The sequence below is a fragment of the Myxine glutinosa genome, chromosome 13 (assembly GCF_964187855.1).
Source record: "Myxine glutinosa chromosome 13, kmMyxGlut1.1, whole genome shotgun sequence".
In the NCBI taxonomy this organism is placed as follows: Eukaryota; Metazoa; Chordata; class Myxini; order Myxiniformes; family Myxinidae; genus Myxine; species Myxine glutinosa.
Window position 1 is genome coordinate 17176643 of NC_136273.1, and position 22744 is coordinate 17199386.

The 22744-nt window shown below is 42.9% G+C and overlaps 1 protein-coding gene across 1 annotated transcript in view; it reads left to right on the forward strand.

The window, feature by feature from the left end:
• LOC137438314 (uncharacterized) overlaps positions 1-22744 on the forward strand; it is a 195799-nt gene that overhangs the window by 137774 nt on the left and 35281 nt on the right. The window contains exons 11-12 of the mRNA XM_078766986.1: positions 819-1826; positions 3467-4176. Coding sequence (XP_078623112.1) covers positions 819-1826; positions 3467-4176 — 1718 coding nt within the window. The remainder of the gene's footprint in view (positions 1-818; positions 1827-3466; positions 4177-22744) is intronic.

A 22744-nucleotide genomic window follows, 5' to 3' on the forward strand; every position in this document is an offset into this window, starting at 1 on the left:
TAATCCAAGGGCAATAATTTTTAAGGAAAAAATATATAGACGTGGGCACAGACAAACAGATAGATTGAGATTGGTGTTGCAATAGCCTTGCAACCCATTCGGGGTGAGACTAATAAAGAGAAAGATGTGGCTTGGTGCTATAAAGACACCACTGCAGCAAAAGGATGGTCTTTGTCCAGTGGGTTATGTCATTGTGTTACAGGTAGGTAAACCTATGATTTTCATCTGGTTTAATGTAAGGCTATTGTAGTACATATGCATGATGATATACATATATGATGAACTATTTGAGCTGAAATAGCAGTGTAAACCTTTTTTTTAACACAATCAAAATATGAACACAAACATCGACTGTAGAATTTTTTATTCTTTGTGACAAGTTTGAGTTGACACAATATATATATTTTTAATATTATTTCGTCTTATTAAGCAAAATAATTTAGAGTTGAGTACAATGTATTTATTCTATGTGATTATAATTTTGTTCTATACTCTTTAGATCAAGCAAAAGGCATTCGTTGTTTGAAAATTGTTCAGGAATTGAAGTCGTCACACTCAATCACAGTGACTTTTCAGGATGCAATCCTTTTTTGGGAAGAGGAGTGATTATGGGAGAAGGTGCATATTGGTTCGGACAATTAGCTTCCGTCTAAAATGTCATTCATTCAAATTTTCGATTTGTTTATACAGATGGAAATACCTGTATTTGTTGTGCAAGCAATTATGTATCCTGCATGACCTTTCTTTGTGACTGAGTTTCGAAAGAAATGGATCACATTATAAGTTTTACAGGTGCTTAATGATCACCCTGTGTGCAGGTATGTCTCAGGATGGTCGCTACTACACCTCACCAACTGAGGACCCTTACCGTGTGCTGCCCCAAGCATTCCCATCTTCACCACCATTACTCTCTTATCGAGAACACAGCTACCCTCCTGTTTATTATTCACCACCAGTAACTCATCAAGCCTCACCTACACCAGCTGAGTACTTGACACCTGTTCCTGCTGCCCCATCGCCTCATCCAGCCTACGAACCGTTGGCTTACCATCAAGAATCAGACCTTTCCGCATATACAGAAGCAGCAACGTATGTTTATGCGCCACCACCTCCACCAGAAAGGCCTCGAAAGCCACGGACGTTCTCCCAGGAAGAAATGACAATTGTGTCCTATGCTCCACAGCTACCACCACCGCCATCTTCACAAATTGCTCATCATTTCCAGAAACCATTACCACCACCGCCAATTCCACTGTCACATTCTTTTGCTGCAGCTGCTCAGCTTCAACTGGATGCTCAGCAGCTTCAACAATTGCAGCAGCAATTACAGGGTCAGCAGCAGCAATTGCAGCAGCAGTTACAAGAGCAGTCACAACACCTCATGGGTCCAGCAGTTTCGGTGGCTCCTGTCCACTTTGCTGAGCCGACACCGCAAACCGGTGTTCGCGCTTACACGGCGATGCCCCTGGCACAAAGGCCGCTACCTGGGCGCCCCTATGAACCTGTGGGTTTTCCCCCTGTTCAGGTTGCTACTTTTGCTGAGCCTGCCTATTACAATGTGCCGGCCACGGAACTTCCGCAGAGGCCGAGATCAGCCACTGGGCTTTCATCTGGCGGTGGGCCAGTGCCTGAAGAAGGAACCAGCTCAGAAAGCGGAGGACTCCCCCGGCGGGCATCACACCCCCAAGAGCATGTGTATGCCAATGTGGGACCGCCAGTAGGTCTGGCTGTGCCAGGCAGACGTAAGGCACATTTGACAAAGCAGCAGAAGATTGAGAGTAGTCCTGAGAGAGGTGGAAATGCTCTACCAAAGATTGTCATAAAAGGTTTGGAAATTATCTTTCCTCGTCTTCTTTTCTTTTTCTTTTTGCCCAACAGATTGTGCAATGGCAATGCTGAGCACAAAAGTTGACTACTTGTTTTTTTGTGAATCTGAGCCTTTCATGACATGGTTAAATTTCAAGTGAAGTTGCTAGCTGGCATAACCCTCTCAGTGAATGGTTATATGTATTTATAGTTGCATGATGAGTAATAGCCATTCGAAAAATAATTCTTCTTGTTCCAATGGAATCCTCTCTCAATGAAGGTTTCAAAAATGGTTTCTGAAGACCTTTTTCCACCACTTTTCTGGTCTTGCACCCTGTGCCCTTTCCATGCTCTATCCCCGCAGGGTTCTCCAGAGTGTATGCAGTGGTCTGCATATAACCCCCTTCTGGTGAAATTTCAAAAATCCCGGCTCACCGCTCACCTCCACTCATTTTGTTCTCATTTCTCTTACCTGTGGAACCAAAATCCTCAGTCTCTTCAATCTTATTCTTCCCTTCAGGACTTGAAAATGGCTAGGCACCACCACCTTACATTATTCCTCATCCATTTCCATGATCCTTTATAGCCTCATTAACCCCCCACCACCCACCCCCTAACATCTTCCAAACGCCACCACTTACTTTCCAGTTTAGTATGTCTCCTCCCTCTCCCTCCGTCCTTCCAGTTTTATTGCTCCATTGCTGTAATTTCATCTTCCTTTAGCCTCCTTGCTGTACTGTTTGAGCTTGTATCCAACTTGTTCACTCCTTTTGTCTCTCCCTCAGTTTCCCCCATGCCCATTCTATCTAGAAACTGTGCCTTTTATTTTGCCTCTCTACCCTGTTGGTGTGTTTCCTTGCTTTATATTGTGTTCTGTACTATTCCGTTTTGTTTTGTGTTCTACCTCTTCCACGAATCTCGACTTGCTGCAAGTCAGCTGAGAATTTTAATTTACCAGGCTACGGTAATGTAATGAAAACAAAGAGCAAAGATAAAATAGACCAACAAAGTCAGAAAGTACACCTGTTAAGTTTAATGCACATTGGTTGTGAGTTCCCCTAGGCCCAACGAGTAGGTAGCAAAGGGGAGTTGGGTTGGGGAGAGATGGGTGAGGTGTGTGTGTGTGTGTGTGTTTGTGTGTCTGTGTGTGTGTGTGTAGTCAAGAATTAATCCCAAACTAGACACAGCTCAAAGGTGAGCACACACTACCTCTAAGCTGTCCTGTCAGCCCAGAATAGTTTCTGAGGATATGCATCAAAAGTATCAGGGATTGAAACAAATAATGATTGAGAAGCAATTGTGCAAACAGGAAGTGAGGCACCCCATCCCACAAAAAAAACTTGACAATACTGATTGTAAATGTGTAAAATTGTTTACGATTTCAAAAACATCTTAAGTTATTGCAATGGCTAACCCTAGCAGCCCTTTTTCAAACCCGAACAGCTTTTTTCAAACCCTGACAGCTTTTTTCAAACCCTGACAGCTTTTTTCAAGCCCTAACAGCTTTTTTCAAACCCTAACAGCCTGCTAATTCCCCCAGTTTGCTGAGTGTTTTTCTTTTCTGAACTACTAGTATTAATATTCTGCAGTTAATATAATTGTGCTTTTCTTTTATATATTTATGAGGAATCATGTTTCCACCTTTTATTCAATCCCTTAGAACCGTCCACAAGCAGCAGTGGGCGTAGCAGCCAGGCTAGCAGCATGGAGTGTGAAGGCCCTGCGGCCGAGTCACGACAAGTCATGTGGCCAAGCATCTCCTCTTCAGCCTTTTCCAACGCCTTGCCACTACCCAAGCAACAGGGCCCAGCTCCGTCAACTTCTGACACCCGTCGTCCTAAACCTATCCTGAAGCACTCGAAGTCTGTGGACGAGGGCCAGCTCTCGAGCGGGCAGCCACCCCAGCGGCCAGCCATTGCTCCCCTCAGTCCGCCTACATACCGAGGTGTCACCCCTGCTCCCAGTCCCCCGGCATCTCGACTAATTCGTTCCTGGGAGTCAGAGCCGAGCAGACAACAAAAAGCTCTCCCCCCTATTCCACCTTCCCAGAACGTTTGGCAGCCTGCCATGGCACTACCTAGGCCTGCATTTCCACGGCGAGTGCCAGGTGAGGGGGCAGCTGGGATTCCAGCTCCTCCAAGCAGTTGGGAATCTGGATTTCAAGCTCAAATGGGTAGGCAGATGCCTGGCCTGCTTATGGTACAAGGGTCTGACTCAAGTGGCCAAGATCCTGACGACGATGGGGGAATTTCGGAACTGGAGATGGTAGCCAGGGAGATGGCTGCCGAAGCTGCTGGTGATGTTTTGGAAGATAGGGAGCAAGGGGTCGAAGCCGAAGTTGGGGAGGTGCTGGATTCCAATGAAGAACAGGTGTGATGATTAATTAAATTATTAAGAGCACGTTTCACAAGCACAGCTTAATTTCACTTCGTTATGAAATCATCTCGTGACTACATTGCTTCATCAATCGTGACAGGAGATGCGTTTGATACGTTCCATCCTCGGTTCCCAGCTTCATGCCAGGGTGGCGGCTATTGCATCCCCTTTTCAATAGAATTTGTAATCACCACTCAAATGCTATGCATGCATATCTGATTATCAACCTCTACATTACATTGCCATGTTATTCGACATTATCAAAGCTTCAAGAATCAGCTTGAAAAAATTTACTTTGCTGGTACCTTGACATTGCAAACACACAAAACAAGACCGAAAGTCTAACAGCGGCGTAGCTGGGCTGGTAAAATATTATAAACCACAAACACATATGATTTACTTTTTAAACAGTCGCTAATGCTGTTCATAACATTAAACAAAGAAATTTAGAGGAATCCCAACATCCATGAGGTAAGTTTTACTTACAGAACTGAGGGAAGATCTACTGTAATCTATATAACCCACAAGGATTGGGTTAATAACATGCTATCAAAAAACCGAGGCGAATTCTTTACTTCTGCGGTTGTTTGTCCCGTACACCCCTTATCATTGATTAATGAACCATACACCGCTTCAATCCATTCACTTTGTATTCACGACATTGGGATTAAAGTGTTGCGGTCATATTTTACTATATTATTGTACACCGCTCCTTTCCTATGCCATCCCCAGGCGCTGCATAATGTCATTGCCGGGCACCGAAGGGGGCTGGGCAATGACGCACGCTGAAAGGGAGTACTCAGTTTTCACTCTGGTTGTTTGTTTGTTTTCTTGCTTTCTTGTTTGTTTGTTTGTCCGGGCGATATCATAGCCATCCTTTGAGCTAGGAAGCTGAAATTTCGGCACAATAGTGAGCAAGTACTTTTTCAAAAACGATATTTTTTGTTTTTTGATTAATTAATTAATTGATGAGTTATTTAATTATAAGCGATTAATTAAGTACTGATACATTTCCTTTCTCTTCTGGCCATTATCTCAGGCACCTTTTGAGTTAGGAAGCTGATATTTGGACAGGTCAATGACCAAGTGATTTTGCTGTAAAATATATTTTTGATTTATTGATTTATCAATTAATTGATTAGTTATTTAATTATTAGCTATTAATTAAGTACTTATACATTTCCTTTCTCTTCTGGCCATTATCTCAGGCACCTTTTGAGTGAGGAAGCTGATATTTGGACATGCCAATGACCAAGTGATTTGGCTGCAATGGCTATTTTTGCTTTATTGCTTAATCAATGAATCGATTCATTTATTTGATTAATGACAAAAAAAAATTTTTTTAAGGTATAGATTCTGATGAAATGTTGGTGGTTTATGTGTTCTATTAGCGAATTGATTAATTATTTCATTTTTTATGATTATTATTTATTTATTTTCATAATTATTTATTTATTTATTTTATTTCTCATCTGAGCAATATCTCAGGCACCTTTTGAGCTAGGAAGCTGATATTTGGACATGACAATGACCAAGTGATTTGTCTGTAGAGGGTATTTTTTATTTATTGATTAATTAATTAATCGATTAATTATTTAATTATTCAATGAATTACGGAGTTAATTAATTTTTTTCAAGTTACAGATTCGGATGAAATGGTGGTGGTTTATGTGTTATATTAGCCGATTGATTAATTATTTAATTTTTTAAGATTACTATTTATTTATTTTCCTCATTAATCATTTATTTATTTTCTTTCTCATCCGGCCAATATCTCAGGCACCTTTTGAGCTAGGAAGCTGATATTTGGACATGACAATGACCAAGTGATTTGTCTGTAAAGGGTATTTTTGATTTATTCATTAACTATTAATCGATTAATTATTTATTGATTAATAAATTAATTTTATTTATTTATTATTAATGACTTATTTAATTGAATTTCTAAAAGTTACATCTTCGGATGAAGCACTAGTGCAGTGGTTCTTAACCTTTTCAAAGGCGCCGAACCCTAACGAAACCCACCAAACACTCGCGGAACCCCTCAAATTTGACAAAAAAATTAAGAAGAATTGCATCTTAATGCGTTTTCTGTTCTTCTTTTTGGGAGGCGATCTGGGAAATGCGTGGTTTTGTTTTGGCAAGGGCCACCCTCAAATCATTTTCGCATGCAAGCCTGCTCCTGTTCTTTGTTTTAATGTCCACCAGTTTCGAAAACCCTTGCTCGCAGAGATACGTTGTAACGAACGGCGTGAGGATCTCAAGGGCAATTTTAGCGATGTGAGGATACCCTTCCATTTGGCGGCACCAAAACGTTGAGAGCGTTGTTGTGCCGAAGAGTTGTTGTTGAGTCTGGCTCTGCTGAAGTTCGATGAGGTCATCGAGGTATTGGTCGTTGACATCTGCCGTTGCTTGCTTCAGCTCCCCCGGTACAGCAGTGCCTCCAACTTCAGACTCATCTTCGATCCCGCTCACGCACTCGTCCAGTAGCGAAAAGTTCGCGAAGTTGTCGTTCTCTGTTCGCCACCTCCACAACGGTAACTTCTTTCGGAAAGCGCTCAGCTTTTCTTCAGATTCGATGACATTCACTCCACCGCCCTGCATCTGGCAATTGAGATGATTGAGTGCATCGAAGATGTCAGCCAAGTACGCCAAGCCGAGGATGAACTCTGACTCTTGGAAGTGTGTTGCATGGCAATGATATTCTCGCAAAAACAGGGCTAATTCTACACGCAAGGCAAAAACACGGCTCACTACCTTCCCTCGTGATAACCATCGAACTTTAGAGTGGTAGAGAAGGACTTCGAATTCAGAGCCAATTCATTGCACAGGTCTTTGAAGATGCGATGATTCAGAGCATGGCTTCGCATGTAATTCACAGTTTCAATGACGATTTTCAGAACATTGGCCAGTTTTGGAGGCAGCGTCTTTGATGCCAGCGCGTGTCTGTGCAGGACACAGTGCATGACGATGATGTGTGGTGCATCGGCCTTCACCAGCGCTCCAAAACACGAGTTGTATCCCAGCATGGCTGGAGCTCCGTCCGAGCAAACTGCAGACACCATGTTCCATGAGAGGCCGTTGCTTCTGAAGAAGTCATCCACAAGCTTCTTCACGTCGGCTGCCTTCGTCGTTGTTGTGAGGGGCTTGTAGAACAGAAAGTCTTCCTTGATCTCGTCTCCTTTGACATAACGCACAAATAAGATGAGCTGGCTCAAATTCGAAACGTCGGTGGTCTCGTCGAGTTGAAGGCTGAATTTCGTCGGGCTCATGACTAAATCTGCAACTACCTGGGCGAGGATGTCGTCGCTCATGTCGTCGATTCTGCATCTGATGGTGTCATTTGAGAGTGGAACAAGAGACAACTTGTTTTCAGCAGCTTTTCCCAGCATGATGTTGGCCATCTTCAACGTGGCCGATTTGATGAGTGTCTCGCCAATGGTGTGCGGTTTGCCCTGCTTTGCGATCAGGTACGCAACTTCATACGATGCGGTGAGGATCGGTTTGTCAATTGGAACGAAGCTGAGAGTGGGCAAGGTAGCACTTGCATCGAATCGGACTCTCTTCAATTTGAATTCATCCAGCGTTGCGTCTTTGTACTGCCCCTCGCCGTGTAGTTTTTTGAAGTGTTCCCGTAGTTTTGCTGGTGCTAGGCTGGAGTTGCTCAACTTGACATTGCAAAGCATGCATTGAGGACGCTGACTTCCGTCCCGTTCCGTCAAACACGTGAACCCGTACCGCACGTAATCCTCCGACCACTTCCTTTTTTTGCTCGACATACTGCAAAAAAAAAATAACAAACTGATCTTAATTGAGTTTGGGCAATTAATTCTATGACAAAAATTTAAAAAAGGAACATGCTTAAATATAATCAGTACCCCTCTGAAACCTGAGAAATTTTAACGAAGAAAACATAACTTATACAGTCACGTGAAAAAGTACCGTATTTTCCGGTGTATCAACCGCGGTTTTTTTACCGACGGGAAAACCCTAAAAAAGGGGGTGCGGTTGATACACAGTAACAGAAAAATTTGTGCATTGAAAAACTGTCATATCAATGGGACGTAATCTTTATATTACTTTGGGGTTGCGGGGATACAATGATGAATGAACGTCAATTACGTTACTAAGGTAGGTTCAACGCCGATTACTGCTGCCAGTCAAAATACAAGAAAGTTTGAAGTTTGTAATATTTGATTTTTCTATGCGTGTTTGTGAAAATGTGTACTTTCACTAGTCCTCTTTGAATGACAGGTCACATAGTGAATAGGGTGTGCTAAATAAAGACAGGATTAAGTCACAAAACAAAACCGTCAACATGGTAAACAGGATGTTTTGCATGGGACATTATGACGTACCTATTGTCTAACCAACGCATAAAACGCGGTAAGGCCACATAAAAATAAAAAGTTGTTGAGCGTCCTTTTTGCTCAAAAGTTTGGGTAGGGAGGGAGGTTTTTATTTTTATTTTTAATATTTTTTTCCTACTTTCCATTGAGTTTTGTTGACATGGAAAAAATATGAAATAAAGACTCCTTTCTCCTCAAAATGATTTTATTTCTTCATTCATCGGTGTTGGGCTAGCGGCTAGGGTGCCAGCTTAGGATCCTAGGATCCTGGGTTCGAATCCCGGTCGATCGCTGAATTAACGCCAGGGGGGTTGACTCAGCCTGTCATCCTTCCGAGGTCGGCAAATTAAGTACCAGTTCACTGGTAATTGCCTGTTTGTTGTAAAAAGGCGACAAAAAGGGTTGGCGGCAGGAAGGGCATCCGGCCGTAAAACATTGCTTCAAAAAGGGGACCAAAAAACAACAACAACCACGGTCCCCGAAAAAGGCCAACCCCCGCTTGCGGGGAAAAATGGCCTCTAAAGGTGGTTTTATTCATCGGGTTCCATCCTGTGATCCGTGGCCGTGTCTGCAGCCAACACAAATTTGAGAAATGAGCCAAGAGTCTTTGTCACATCAGAAACGTTGCAAGCTGGTGAAACTTTCGTCATGTCAGTTTTACTGGGGCCGGCGAATACTTTGACAAAAGTTTTTTTGGTTTTTTTTGAAGTCGAAAATCGGGGGTGCGGCTGATACACGGGTGCGGTTGACACAACCCGGAAAATACGGTAAGTACACCCCATGTAAAGTATTGACTTTTTCAACATATTTCAACATACAGCTATTTGATCTTCATTTCAACAATATTGATAGATAAAGGTGATATAATATAACAAATATCATGAAACATTTACATTTTGTAGTCCATTGTATAATTTAAATAAACATAAATGCAAATTTCGCATGTGGACAAAGTAAGTACACCCCTACATTTATCAGTCCTTCAAATACCTAAAATTAGAATGAGGTGCACCAGCTCAGGTGCAAATGATTAGAACATCGTTCGAGAGGATCTTGAAGGAACCTGTCTTAATTAAACCTCAGACATTTAGTTTGGTTTGCTATTTATTGTTGGTGTGCAGCGTCACCATGCCTAGATCAAAAGATCTCTCTGAGGCCTTCAAGAAGAAGGTTATAGATGCCTACGAGTTGGGGAAGGGATTTAAAAAGATCTCCAAACAATTTGAAATCAATCATTCGACTGTCCGGAAGATCATCTACAAGTGAAGAAGATTCCAAACAACTGCCAACTTGTTCAGGCCAGGCCGCCCCAGCAAGATCAGCCCGAGAGCAGACCGCAAGATGCTGAAAGAAGTCTCTAAGAACCCCAAAATGTCATCACGGGACCTACAGGTAGCTCTTGCCACTGTTGATGTCAAAGTGCCGAATCTACCATTAGAAAGAGGCTGCACAAATTTGATCTACATGAGAGGTGTGCCAGGAGGAAACCTTTGCTGTCCAGAAAGAACATCAGGGCAAGACTAAAGTTTGCCAATGAACACCGAGGCAAAGACCAGTACTTCTGGAACAATGTGCTCTGGACAGATGAGTCAAAGGTAGAGCTATTTGGCCACAGTACCAGAAGACATGTTTGGCGAAAACCAAAGACAGCATTTGACCACAAGAACCTGATACCAGCTGTAAAGCATGGTGGTGGAAATATTATGGTTTTGGGCAGCTTAGCTGCATCAGGGCCTGGGCAGCTCACCATCATAGAATCCACTATGAATTCTTCATTGTACCAGTGGGTGCTTGAGGATAATGTGAGGTCATCTGTCAGAAAGTTGAAGCTCAACCGAAGGTGGACCTTGCAACATGACAATGACCCTAAACATACCAGTAAATCCACCAAGGAATGGCTGAAAAGAAAGAAATGGAGGGTTCTGGAATGGCCAAGTCAAAGCCCGGAACTAAATCCCATCGACATGTTGTGGGGGGATTTGAAATGATCTGTGCATGCAAGAAACCCCTCAAACATCGCACAGCTGAAATAATTCTGCATGGAGGAGTGGGCAAAAATTTCTCCCAGTCGATGTCAGAGACTGGCAGACAGTTATAAGAAACGCCTACTTGAGGTTGTTTCTGCCAAAGGGGCAATACCACCTATTAGAGCCAGGGGTGTTGGCAGTTGTTTGGAATCTTCTCCACTTGTAGATGATCTTCCGGACAGTCGAATGATTGATTTCAAATTGTTTGGAGATCTTTTTAAATCCCTTCCCAGACTCGCAGGCATCTATATCCTTCTTTCTGAAGGCCTTAGAGAGCTCTTTTGATCTAGGCATGGTGACGCCGCACACTTCAACAACAAAGAGCAAATCAAACTAAATGTCTGAGGTTTAAATAAGACAGGTTCCTCCAAGATCCTTCAACTTTGTTGTTGAAGAAATGGAGCGTTCTGGAATGGCCAAGTCAAAGCCCGGAACTAAATCCCATCGACATGTTGTGGGGGGATTTGAAATGATCTGTGCATGCAAGAAACCCCTCAAACATCGCACAGCTGAAATAATTCTGCATGGAGTGGGCAAAAATTTCTCCCAGTCGATGTCAGAGACTGGCAGACAGTTATAAGAAACGCCTACTTGAGGTTGTTTCTGCCAAAGGGGCAATACCACCTATTAGAGCCAAGGGTGTTGGCAGTTGTTTGGAATCTTCTCCACTTGTAGATGATCTTCCGGACAGTCGAATGATTGATTTCAAATTGTTTGGAGATCTTTTTCAATCCCTTCCCAGACTCGCAGGCATCTATATCCTTCTTTCTGAAGGCCTTAGAGAGCTCTTTTGATCTAGGCATGGTGACGCCGCACACTTCAACAACAAAGAGCAAACCAAACTAAATGTCTGAGGTTTAAATAAGACAGGTTCCTCCAAGATCCTCTCTGACGATGTTCTCATCATTTGCACCTGAGCTGGTGCACCTGATTCTAATTTTAGGTATTTGAAGTAGTGATAAATGTAGGGGGGTACTTACTTTTTCCACATGCAAAATTTGCATTGATGTTTATTTCAATTATACAATGGACTACAAAATGTAAATGTTTCATGATATTTGTTATATTATATCACCTTTATCTATCAATATTGTTGAAATGAAGATGAAATAGCTGTATGTTGAAATATATTGAAAAAGTCAAAACTTTACATGGGGTGTACTTACTTTTTCACGTGACTGTAGTTACGATGACGGGATTTATTATCTACTCAACTCTATGTCACCTCAAATCCCATTATAATATTGCATAGAAAACTGCGAATTGTTCGTTTTGAATTGCGACCAAAGGAGTAATATCACCTCCACCTAATTTTCTGAGTAATTCAATCATATTTTTTTATCACCACCCACTTTTGACTTTAATATAACTCTGAACCCGCCCTGCATATCCACAAACATTTCCAACTTACTTTTCAATTAATCAGTAACTCCAAAGTAAGGCACGACCAATGACGCACGGCACACGGCTAGCTAATCGAGGCTATTCACTGGAATTTCCGAACACCTGCAAAGTCCAAAATCCAGTAAGTAAGCAAGTAAGCACCATCAACAGAATAATTAGCAAGTTGCTCATTGATTCAACTTACTACAGTCAGTGTGAAACAACTTATCTTCAACACAGACCAGAGAAACCATGAATGGGATGGGAATACAATTAGAAATAACATTTCCATTCGTTCGTAACATACATAGCAAAATAATAATAATATTAATAATAAGCGTAATTACACATAGATTCAAAATTGATTTAAAAAATAATAATTGCAATGCGTTTCGGAGGACATCCGCCGAACCCCTGAGACTGGCTCACTGAACCCCTGGGGTTCGGTCGAACCCAGATTTAGAACCATGGCACTAGTGGTTTAGTTATGCTATTTGCCAATTGATTAAGAAAATATTTTATGACAATCTTTTATTGATTTTAATTATGCAATTAATCAATCAAATATTGTGCACCTCTCTCTCCAAATACAGTCTCTATGAGCTGCACGGCGGTATTGCCGGGCGCCGGAGGCACCCCGGCAATGCCGCGCTGGAGGATATTTAATTATTTGGCATGGGGGCAGTGTACTTTGAATGTATCTGTACTTGTTATTATTACTATTACGAAAATTATACTACTGAAACGATACACTGCTGTATTAAGAAACCTCGGCTTAATTTGTCCGAAACGGCCTGAAGGTGAGGGATGAAGCCTAAGGCCTATACGTACCATTTTGTTGGAAGATCCGTAACGTCTATGCTTTCGATATTTGATGGTCATTTTAACAATCGGTTTGTTTGTGTTTCACACTGAATGAAAAACGTAAAGGCAGAGCATGGCGATTGTGATATACGACAGGTTCGATGATATGTTCGGCATGAACAAAATTGGAATCAAAATACCAGAGTGTGGAGAGTCAGCCGCCGTACCGCCGTAATGACATCAGATGTTATCACATCACCCTGTCATGTGACCGGATCCTCAGCTCTGATTGGTATACGTTTGAGGGGACATACATACATACATACATACATACATACATACATACATACATACATACGGATGGACAAACACTGTTCTAGACGGCTTTGTCCTATGGGCTATGCCGTAAAAAGATACAAGTACAAGCTAAAAAGTTTACAAAACGTTCATCCGATTTGGAACACTGATGCCTAATCCTATACGTTACTTACAGTATGAATGTTTCAGAGGCAGCAATCCAGCATTCATATTGATTGTGGCTGATGTCACAAAAGTAATGCTGAAATGTTCAAGGTGCTAATAAGTACACAACATTCTTCTAAAATCTTTACTTTGTCCATTCCAGCAGCTATTGCTTGCTTCTGGGCAATACAGGTGCTTCTGTGCATGAGTTATTTTGTTACAACAAAGAAATGCAAGACAGCTCTCTGGTCAAACTGAAAAGTATATAACTCAACTGAACCAAACTTTTCTCAATCCTTTAGTTCGCAAGTGTACTTTACCAAATTTGCTGCCAAAACAGTTTCCTGTTCCTCACGTTACCGATTAAATCATAAAAAATTAAGTTATATCTGACAACACAATAAAATAATAATTTCATCGCTCTCAGATGAAATACTATAAAAATTGGATATCAATCAATCAATTTCTTCTATAGTGTTTTTCATTTCAAACAAAATCTCATAATGCTTTACATAGAAGAAAGGATAATAAAATTTAGAATGGGTAGAGAATGAAGAATGGCACTAACAAGAGCAGAGATCAAGGAAACGCAACTGTAGAAATATAGCATTTTAAAAGAACACCATGATCCAGCCTGGAAAGCATGAGTGCACGAACACCATTTGGGCAAGTCTTGCGATTCATATACTTTCTGTTAGATGTAATAGAGAGATATGACAAGAACTGTAATTTTGGGGATAAGTGAACTTCGATAGACTGCTTTGGGGTAGTTTGAGTCTGGCGATTACAAAGACTTCTTTTCTGGTCACGAAACCTGTAAAATAAATGGAGTGGCAGTGATTTGCAATAATAAGATGGCAGGTTGAACCAAGATCCGGATCTGAACCGAAATCTAATTGGCTTGTACTTGTGACACACCCAACCTCTCCACGAAATTTTGACCGAATCTGTCAACAACATTTTGTGATATCCTGTTAACAGACAGACAGACAGGGGTGAAAACATAACCTGCGTCCACCTTCGGTGGTGGAAGTAATAATATTTGAGTGAACATAACAGGGGTATGACTCTGCACATTTCATTGGGTGTAGTATTGTTTTGACACCGAATACGGCGGCCATTTTTGCTAACATATCACAGCACCTGTCATCCTGATGACAGACTGATGCACCTGATGATGTGCATCAGTAACACGTGATGACAGACTTCAACTGTCATCATGCCAGCTGGCTGGGTGTGGGCACCTCTCTCACCAGCCACGGCACCTCAGCAAAGGACTTCTGCGACCAACTATGACTGAAAAAAATCTGTCAATTTCCCGACCCGGATCTCAATCAACGGAGCATCTTCTCTTCTAGACTTGGTTATTAATGACTAACTTCCCTGCAAATGTCTGCTGCTCTTCTTCTGCTCCAATCGGTTCATCTGACCATATGCTTGTTAAAGTGGACATCTCTCTGGCCATTCTCAGAGAGCCTCCTCAACATCGACATGTCTGGCATTTTACTCAGGCCGACAGACCCGGACTTCAAGCAGCCATCAATCATCTGGACTGGTCTCCCATCTCCACTGCCTCTGACATCAACTCTTCCTGGGAATTCTTCCAAAGTAAACTGTTCTCTCTCATGCACAGATTTATCCCATCTCGTCTTCAGTTGTCATACCCTTCCTCCCGTCCATGGTACACTGAAGCTTGTGGTGAGGCAGTTGCCCTGAAACAACTTGCCTTTGCCTCTTGGAAGGCTAATCCAACTGAAGGTAATCTCAGTTCCTTCCACCAAGCTCGGAATAAGTGTGTGTCTACCCTCAGGAGAGGCAGGAAACTATCTCTCTACTCTCAAGAACTGAACTCTCAAACCTGTCTCCCTCAAAACTCTCAAACCTGTCAAAACTCTTCGGCTGACTCCGCACGTGAAAAAGCCGAATGCCTCAACTCTGTGTTTGCCTCTAAATCTTGTGTCCCCCCATCCCTCTCTGTACCCACCGTACCCAGTCATACCCAGCTGCTCCTGGACTCTGTGTCCTTTCCTCCTGACAAGGTGGAAAAGTTTCTGTCAACCCTCGACTCTGATTCCGCAGCTGGACCTGATGGCATCAGCCCACGGGTCCTAAAATCCTGTTCTTCCGCTCTTTCACTCCCTCTCTCTGTTCTCTTCACCCTCTCTTTTGCTCAAGGTCATCTGCCATCTGCTTGGAAATCTGCCAACATCACCGCTTTGCACAAAAAAGGTGCAAAAACAGATCCCAGCAACTACAGACCAATCAGCCTTCTCCCAATTATCAGCAAAGTCATGGAATCCATCATTGCTTCAGATATGAAATCTTTCCTCTTCTCCAATGGCTTGATCTCTGATCATCAATTTGGTTTCAGACCTGGTCACTCTACTCTGGACATGCTGCTTCTGCTTTCTCAACAATGGATGGAGGTCCTCAATGCCAAACAGGAAATTAGAGCTGTCTCCCTTGACGTATCACGTGCCTTCGATACGGTCTGGCACCCCGCTCTGCTCACCAAACTCTCCTCTTTTGGTATCCATGGAAATCTCCACGCATGGCTGGCGGACTTCCTCTCTAGTCGTAGTCAACGTGTGGCCCTGAATGGGTTTCTCTCATCTCCTCTTCCTGTTCAGGCTGGAGTTCCCCAAGGCAGTGTTCTGGGCCCTGTGCTTTTTCTGGTCTTCATCAATGATGGCTAGCCCCCGCTCTAGCAGGGAAAATGGCCTTTAAAATGCATGTTGTTGTTGTGTTGTATCAATGATCTCTCTGACTCTCTTGAAAATTCTCTCTATCTCTTTGCTGATGACTCTACTCTCTGTCGCTCCATTCTTCATCCCTCAGATCGGCAGTCTGCAGCCTCCTCACTCTCTGCAGACCTGGACAAAATCACAGACTGGGCAAACAAGTGGAACATGTCTTTCAATCCTGACAAATCTCACACTCTTACGATGTCTCTCCGAAAAGACTGACTGGACAACCCTCCCATCCACTTTCTGAATAATCCTCTTGAAGAGGTTCTGTCACTTAAGCATTTGGGTCTCACTTTCTGCCATGATCTTTCCTGGGAAAACACATTTCCAAGCTGGCCTCCAAAGCCAGTCGCCGTCTGGGCATCCTCCATCGTGCAAAGTCCTTTCTCGGCACTTCTGAGCTCCTCACCACATACAAAGCTTTCATCCACAGCTCAATGGAATACTGCTCTCCCCTCTGGGCTGGTGCGGTAGCCTACGGTAGCTCGGCTTCACGCTGTAGAAACCAAAGCATTCAGAATCATTGGAATCTCCTGCGATGTAGCCGATTCTGAGGGCCTTTCTCTCTCTGACCGCAGGCAGGTTGGTGGTCTTTCTGTCTCTACTGACTCCTCTCCGGCCTTGCTCCCCCTGCTCTGTCTGTGCTCTGCCCCCCCAAATATTCCTGCAGGATGCACAAGATCTGCCAGAAACCCTCTTTTGGTGAAACTGCCAAAATCAAGACTCTCTGCTCACCTTCACTCTTTCATTCCTCGTTTCTCCCGCCTCTGGAACAATCTCCCACACTCTCTTCAACCCCTCTCCTTCCCCTCCAGGTCTTTAAAACAGCTGTTCTCCACCATCTCTTGCCTTCCCCCATCCAAAACCTTGATATTTTCTACCCATGTTTAAACACCCCAAACCCACCTCTTTCAATCCCCAATTTCTTTCCTGAAATTCCTCAGTGTTCATTTGCTTTATACCATGTACTCTCCCCCGCCCCCCCCCCCCCCTAGCCCTCTCCCTCCCACAGATCTACCGACGTCCCTCGTCTCTACTTTTGTTGTGCTTGTGTGCTTCCCTCTCTTTCCCCCTCTTGTCTCTTGCTCCCTTCATTGCATGTTGTATGTGTCTGTGCATGTTTTCATGTTTAATGTGTTCGCTCTTACACGAGCCTCGATTCTGTTTAGAAAAAATAAAAAACCTCTCTTCATTGCTTGCTCTGTTTGACGAGCAGCTGGGTGAGCGTCTTTCAAAGTGGTTAATATGGAACGACTGACTGGCTTGGAAAGTGATACCAAGTCACTTGCTAACAACACTGTTGTGAAATCAAGATACAACAGCAACCCATAAGGTAGGTTTAATCGAAATTCGTTCTCAACAGCATCTAGAGAGAAACCAATAAACATTGTATTAATATTACATACAGGTGAATACAGGTGCGGACAGGTGGTATGACTATAAAAGCGCTTATGATACATATAGCAGAATCGTTACCTTTCTATGGAAGCCCAGAGGAGCTCTAGAGTTACATTGCGGTGATGGATCTACATCTCCTGTCCGCGCTGATATATATATATAGGAACCGCGAAAGGGTCGCGTAGCGGCCATGAGGTGAACAACATCAGTGTCGTAACTTGGATGACGATTTCATCACATTCTCCCCGCGCTTAGATCCGAACTAGGCGGTGAAGAACAGCAGACACATACAGAGGGATTCATAGGAATGCAAAGAACGAAATACATTGGAAAGATGTCACTGCCGGTCGAACGTCCAAGGGGCCATCAATCCCGATGGCAGGGATACTGCATTTCAGCCTGTTAGCCTGGTTAGCAATCAATCCCCAGCTATAGATGTATCGAGGAGGAAGTCCCAATCAAGAAGATATCGAACCGAGCAAGCAGTGTTCATCCCAGGGAGAAGACGATGAGCCCGTGGGTAGCAGTAGTCTTCCAGTGGGGTAGTCTGATTAGATAAGTTGTACCTCGTTGAACAGTGAGGTAGTCGGCACAGTAGCTAGATGGATAAGGTGTACCTTTGCGATATGCAACTCATTACATAAGGTGTGCCTTGACGAAGAGCGACTGTCCATTCGTCGCCATGCAACGCATTTCAGGCAGATGTGTCGATGTGGAAGATGTGTAAACCAGTAAGCCATGTCTATTCGTCGCAAGGCAACACATTTCAGGAAGAGGTGTCGATGTGGAAGATGTGTAAATCAGTAAGCCTTAACAGTAAGTAAGATTACATGACAGGAGGCCACTACAGTAAGACCATTACAGTAGGTCTGTACCTGCCTTGGCTCCCAAGGGTACATACGCATTACAAGCTCATGTTGCTTGATTTCATCTTGATTTCATCACAAACACTGCTTCCCAAACCGACAATAAACACAATAAAGTACAGTATAACAGTGATTTTGCATTCTTTTGGTAGCTGATGAGTGTGATATTCAAACGAGGTAAACAAAACACTGCTGCAAAGCATAAATTCAATTTCCAGAATCCTAAGTAATTTACATTTAAGAAGCGGAGTTTACACTCAAACTGGTTGCTAGGTTGCAGCGCTAACACGCCCCTCTTCCTCGGGGCCCAGATGTATTTATACTGTGCAGTGTATTTTTGTACTGGGCGGTGTATTTCACCACCAGAGTGACACAAGCATGCAGGCAATGATAAAATGTTTTTTTTTCTTTTAATATTTTGGATAACTGATTGAGGCAATCTCATCTGTTTGAGTCTTTCGAGGATTTTCCAACATATGGCCTTGTACCTGCATTTAATTTACTGTGATAGAGTGATCTTTCTTTATTTCTGGGTTAATTTCCAGCAATGTTGATCATGAAATCAGGGAAATATGCAATGATGAAAGCATTGTCTGAATGCTTGTCATAACCAGGGTGCCTGATACAGAAGTCCGACTGTATATATAAACATGCAGACATTAAAATATACACCGTAACGCTTTTTTGCCATTGTACACCGTCTGTAAACGATAAATGCCCCACTCACTGTACATCATCCATAATTGACACAAACCCACAGCTACAGGCACTTCTCGAATCATTCAGCCATAAAAGTGAGAAACATCAACTCCCTCGTGGAGCGATCTGCCATGCACGGTCACATGATGTCCCATTTGCTTGAGTCATGTAATCCACCATGACCAGAGTGAGGCTAAACCTGATGACAGATACTTTTATTTACAGATACTTTCGTTTATGGACATTTTCTGACGGTTTTGTGATTTTTTTCCCTGGGATATTGGCTTTGAGTTGCATTGGTATGTGAAACTTCATCTTTCTACTTCACTGGAAGGTTCTAAACATTTATATTAGTGAGTGAGTGGTTAGAAAGGGTTTTACATATTAGATATACTAACAAGTTGCCAGTGTCCGCATGTGATTCTAACCAGGGTAGGAATGCAGATGGAAAAAATACAAATGACATCTTCTGTCATCAAGCTGGCAATCTGGGAGCAACATTTCACATTTATTGCCACATCTGATGCAATTTAAATGCTCTAATGGCGGCGAGGTGCTCCATTTGAAAATGCCTGTTCGATATATGTAGCTTTTTGCATTGTGTCAAAGTCAGTGACCAATTGCAAAGTAATATTAGGATAACAGTTGCACCTGCATGATACATATAAAGAGATATTTACCAAGGTTGAAACATTCGGCAGGATTTCCTCTGACATCTCCCTCTAAATATGAAAGCTTAATTTCTGAACAATTCACATTCAAATTTATCTTCAAAGAGAAATAAAGATAAACAGATGCTTTATGAGGGATTTAATTTGATGTGCTTCAGGCGTTATGTACTTACACAGTCTTCCTAAACCTATGTGAAATATCCAAATTACGGCTAATTCGATATAAAGACTAGTGGGGCATGCTGGCCCACTGCAACCAACAACTCCGATCCGGTACATAATAAATCTAAGCTTTATATATTTGATGATGTAGATTGTGAGAGAGATTTATATTCCAGGCACTAGTTTACATTGATATGCAAGCCAAAAGACAAACTAAAAATGTTGCATATTCAAAAATCAAAAAGTTGTGTGACCCAAAATGCAATATAATGACCTCCGCCACCAAACGTGGATGGAGGATATGTTTTCACCCCTGTCTGTCTGTCTGTCAACAAGATATCTCAAAAAGTTGTGGACGGAGTCGGACGACATTTGGCAGAGAGGTAGCGTATGTGACAAGGACAAAATTATTAGATTTTGGTGAAGATCCAGATCTGGCTAGTATAATTTTTTCAGTAATTCTTCACCATTGGAAGATATGGCCAAAAACTATACATAGCAGGATATCTCAAAAAGTTGTGGTGCACTTATGACAGTATCTAAACTAAGATCGAAATTACGCACTGTCGGATGGCTCTCCCGGAGCTCAGCAGGCAAAGCGCACGTACGTGACGGTGACGTCACAGCGTGCGCTCATTAGGCTGGAGAACTTAAATTATAATCTGATATATATATATATATCTATATATATATATCTATATATATACAGTCGTGGCCAAAATTATTGGCAACCTTGCACTTTTTTCAAATAACTCAATTTTCTCTAAAAATAAGTTGAAATTGACAAAAGTATTTGGTCTCCACAATTCCTTGTTTCACTGTTAATATTACAGAACCTTTGTTTTTGATTCAGAGCTTAATATATCCTTTTAAATCACAAAATAAAAAGAAATGGCATTGACAAAATAATTGACACTCTAGACTTCATATTTGGTAGCACGGCCTTTGGACAAAATAACTGCAGTCAAGTGCTTCCTATAGCCATGAATGAGCTTCCTGCACCTCTCTACTGGTAGTTTGTCCCACTCTTCTTGTGCAAACTGCTCCAGTTCTCCCAGATTTGAAGGGTGTCTTCTCCCAACTGCTGCTTTCAGATCTCCACACAGGTGTTCAATGGGATTTATATATGGACTCATATTTATATATTTATATTTCAGAACAGTCCAGCATTTTGTCTTGAACCATTCCTGGGTGCTTTTTGAAGTGTGTTTGGGGTAATTGTCTTACTGAAAGACCCATAACCTTCGACGGAGACCCAGCTTTCTGACACTGGGTTGAACATTGCACTCCAAAATGCCTTGGTCATCTCCTGATTTCATGATGCCATGCACACATTCAAGGCACCTAGTGCCAGAGGCAGCACAGCAACCCCAAAACGTCACTGAACCTCCTCCATGTTTGACTGTAGGGAAGGTGTTCTGTTCTTTGAAGGCTTCATTTTGTTTTCTGTAAACATAGAGATGAAGCGCTTTACCAAAAAGCTCTAATTTGGTCTCATCTGTCCACAGGACATTCTCCCAGAAGGATTTTGGCTTGTTCAGGTGTGTTTTGGAAAAACTCATTCGGGCTTTCTTATGTCTCTCTCTCTCAGCAGTGGGGTCCTCCTGGGTCTCCTATCATAGAACACCCTTTCATCGAGTTGGCGACGGATGGTAAGAGTTGAAACTGTCGTACCTTGTGTCTGAAGGTCAGCTTGAATCGGTTTGGCAATTGATCGAGATGCTTTCTCCACCATTCGAGCAATCCTTCACTGCAATCTTCGATCAGGTTTTCTCTTGCGGCCACATCCATGGAGGTTGGCTACAGTGCCATGGGCCTTAAACTTCCTGATAACATTGCGTACGTTGGACACAGGAACATCAAGGTCTCTGGAGATGAGGTTGTAGCCTTGAGATTGTCCATGCTTGTGTTACATATTTAGGTGAATGTATGTAAATTACCATTCAGGTTGCTTATCCGTGTGTATTATATTAAGGGTTGTTGTGATGGGAGGGTCAGGAGCCCTTCGGAACCAGTGGCCGGAAACGGAAGTGGCCGGAAACGGAAGAAGAAAAGACACGAGGAGAGAAAAAGGACGGGGCTTCTTCTTCCTCGCCCCGCGACGACGAGAAGGTGGAATCGACCTTACGCTGCGCGGAAAACGCGCCGTTGCGAAACGTCTGGCGAGAGGAGTTACCTGGGCGGTAAATACCTTTTGACACGTCCAGTCACCGTGAGTTCGTGCACGAAACCAAGCGTCCGGGACAGTTTGCCCCGTCTACAAAGACGCGTACGGGTCCGCACGTGGGGCCTCGCTCGCGTCAGAAGCCGCGCTGGGTTTTTGCCCATCTACAAGGACGCGTAAGGATCGCACTTGGGGCCTCGCGCACGTTGGACGCCGCGCTGGGTTTGCCCCGTGGCTTGGCAAGGAGGTGCGCTGCAGCCGCGGCCCCAGTCCGAGACGGCACGTTTAGAGCACGTCCGCCCGGGGCTCGTTCAACCGCCCGTGTGCGGAGAGGAGAGACATTGACCACGGAGGGAGTCAGGAGTGGGGCTCACGTGAGGAATGTATTAGTATAAGATGGCCATCTTAGAGTTTGTGTAGATGAGTTCACATGGTTGTAATATTGATTGTGCATTGTTGATGGTTGTGATTGCTCAGTGAATATATTATTGATTATTCCGGATCCTTGGTGTGGGGTTTCTTCTTGACCGGAATTCATATTGATTGCGTTACGAAAGCGTATAAACCAGATATCTTTCTGGCGGGGTCCCTCCCACGGTCCGGGGGTCACCAAGACCAGGTAGTTACCGGGAGGACCACGTAACAGAATTGGGGGCTCGTCCAAATTACGATTTGCGGTTTCGCAATTGGGTCTACGTCCGGGATCTAAAAGTGTATAAAATAATAAAGTAATAATATTTTTGGTAATTAAAATTTATTAATTAATTATTAATTGGTAATATTTTTTTTTGAGAAATTGGGGAAAGTCTTGGGGTGAAGGTTAACAGGTG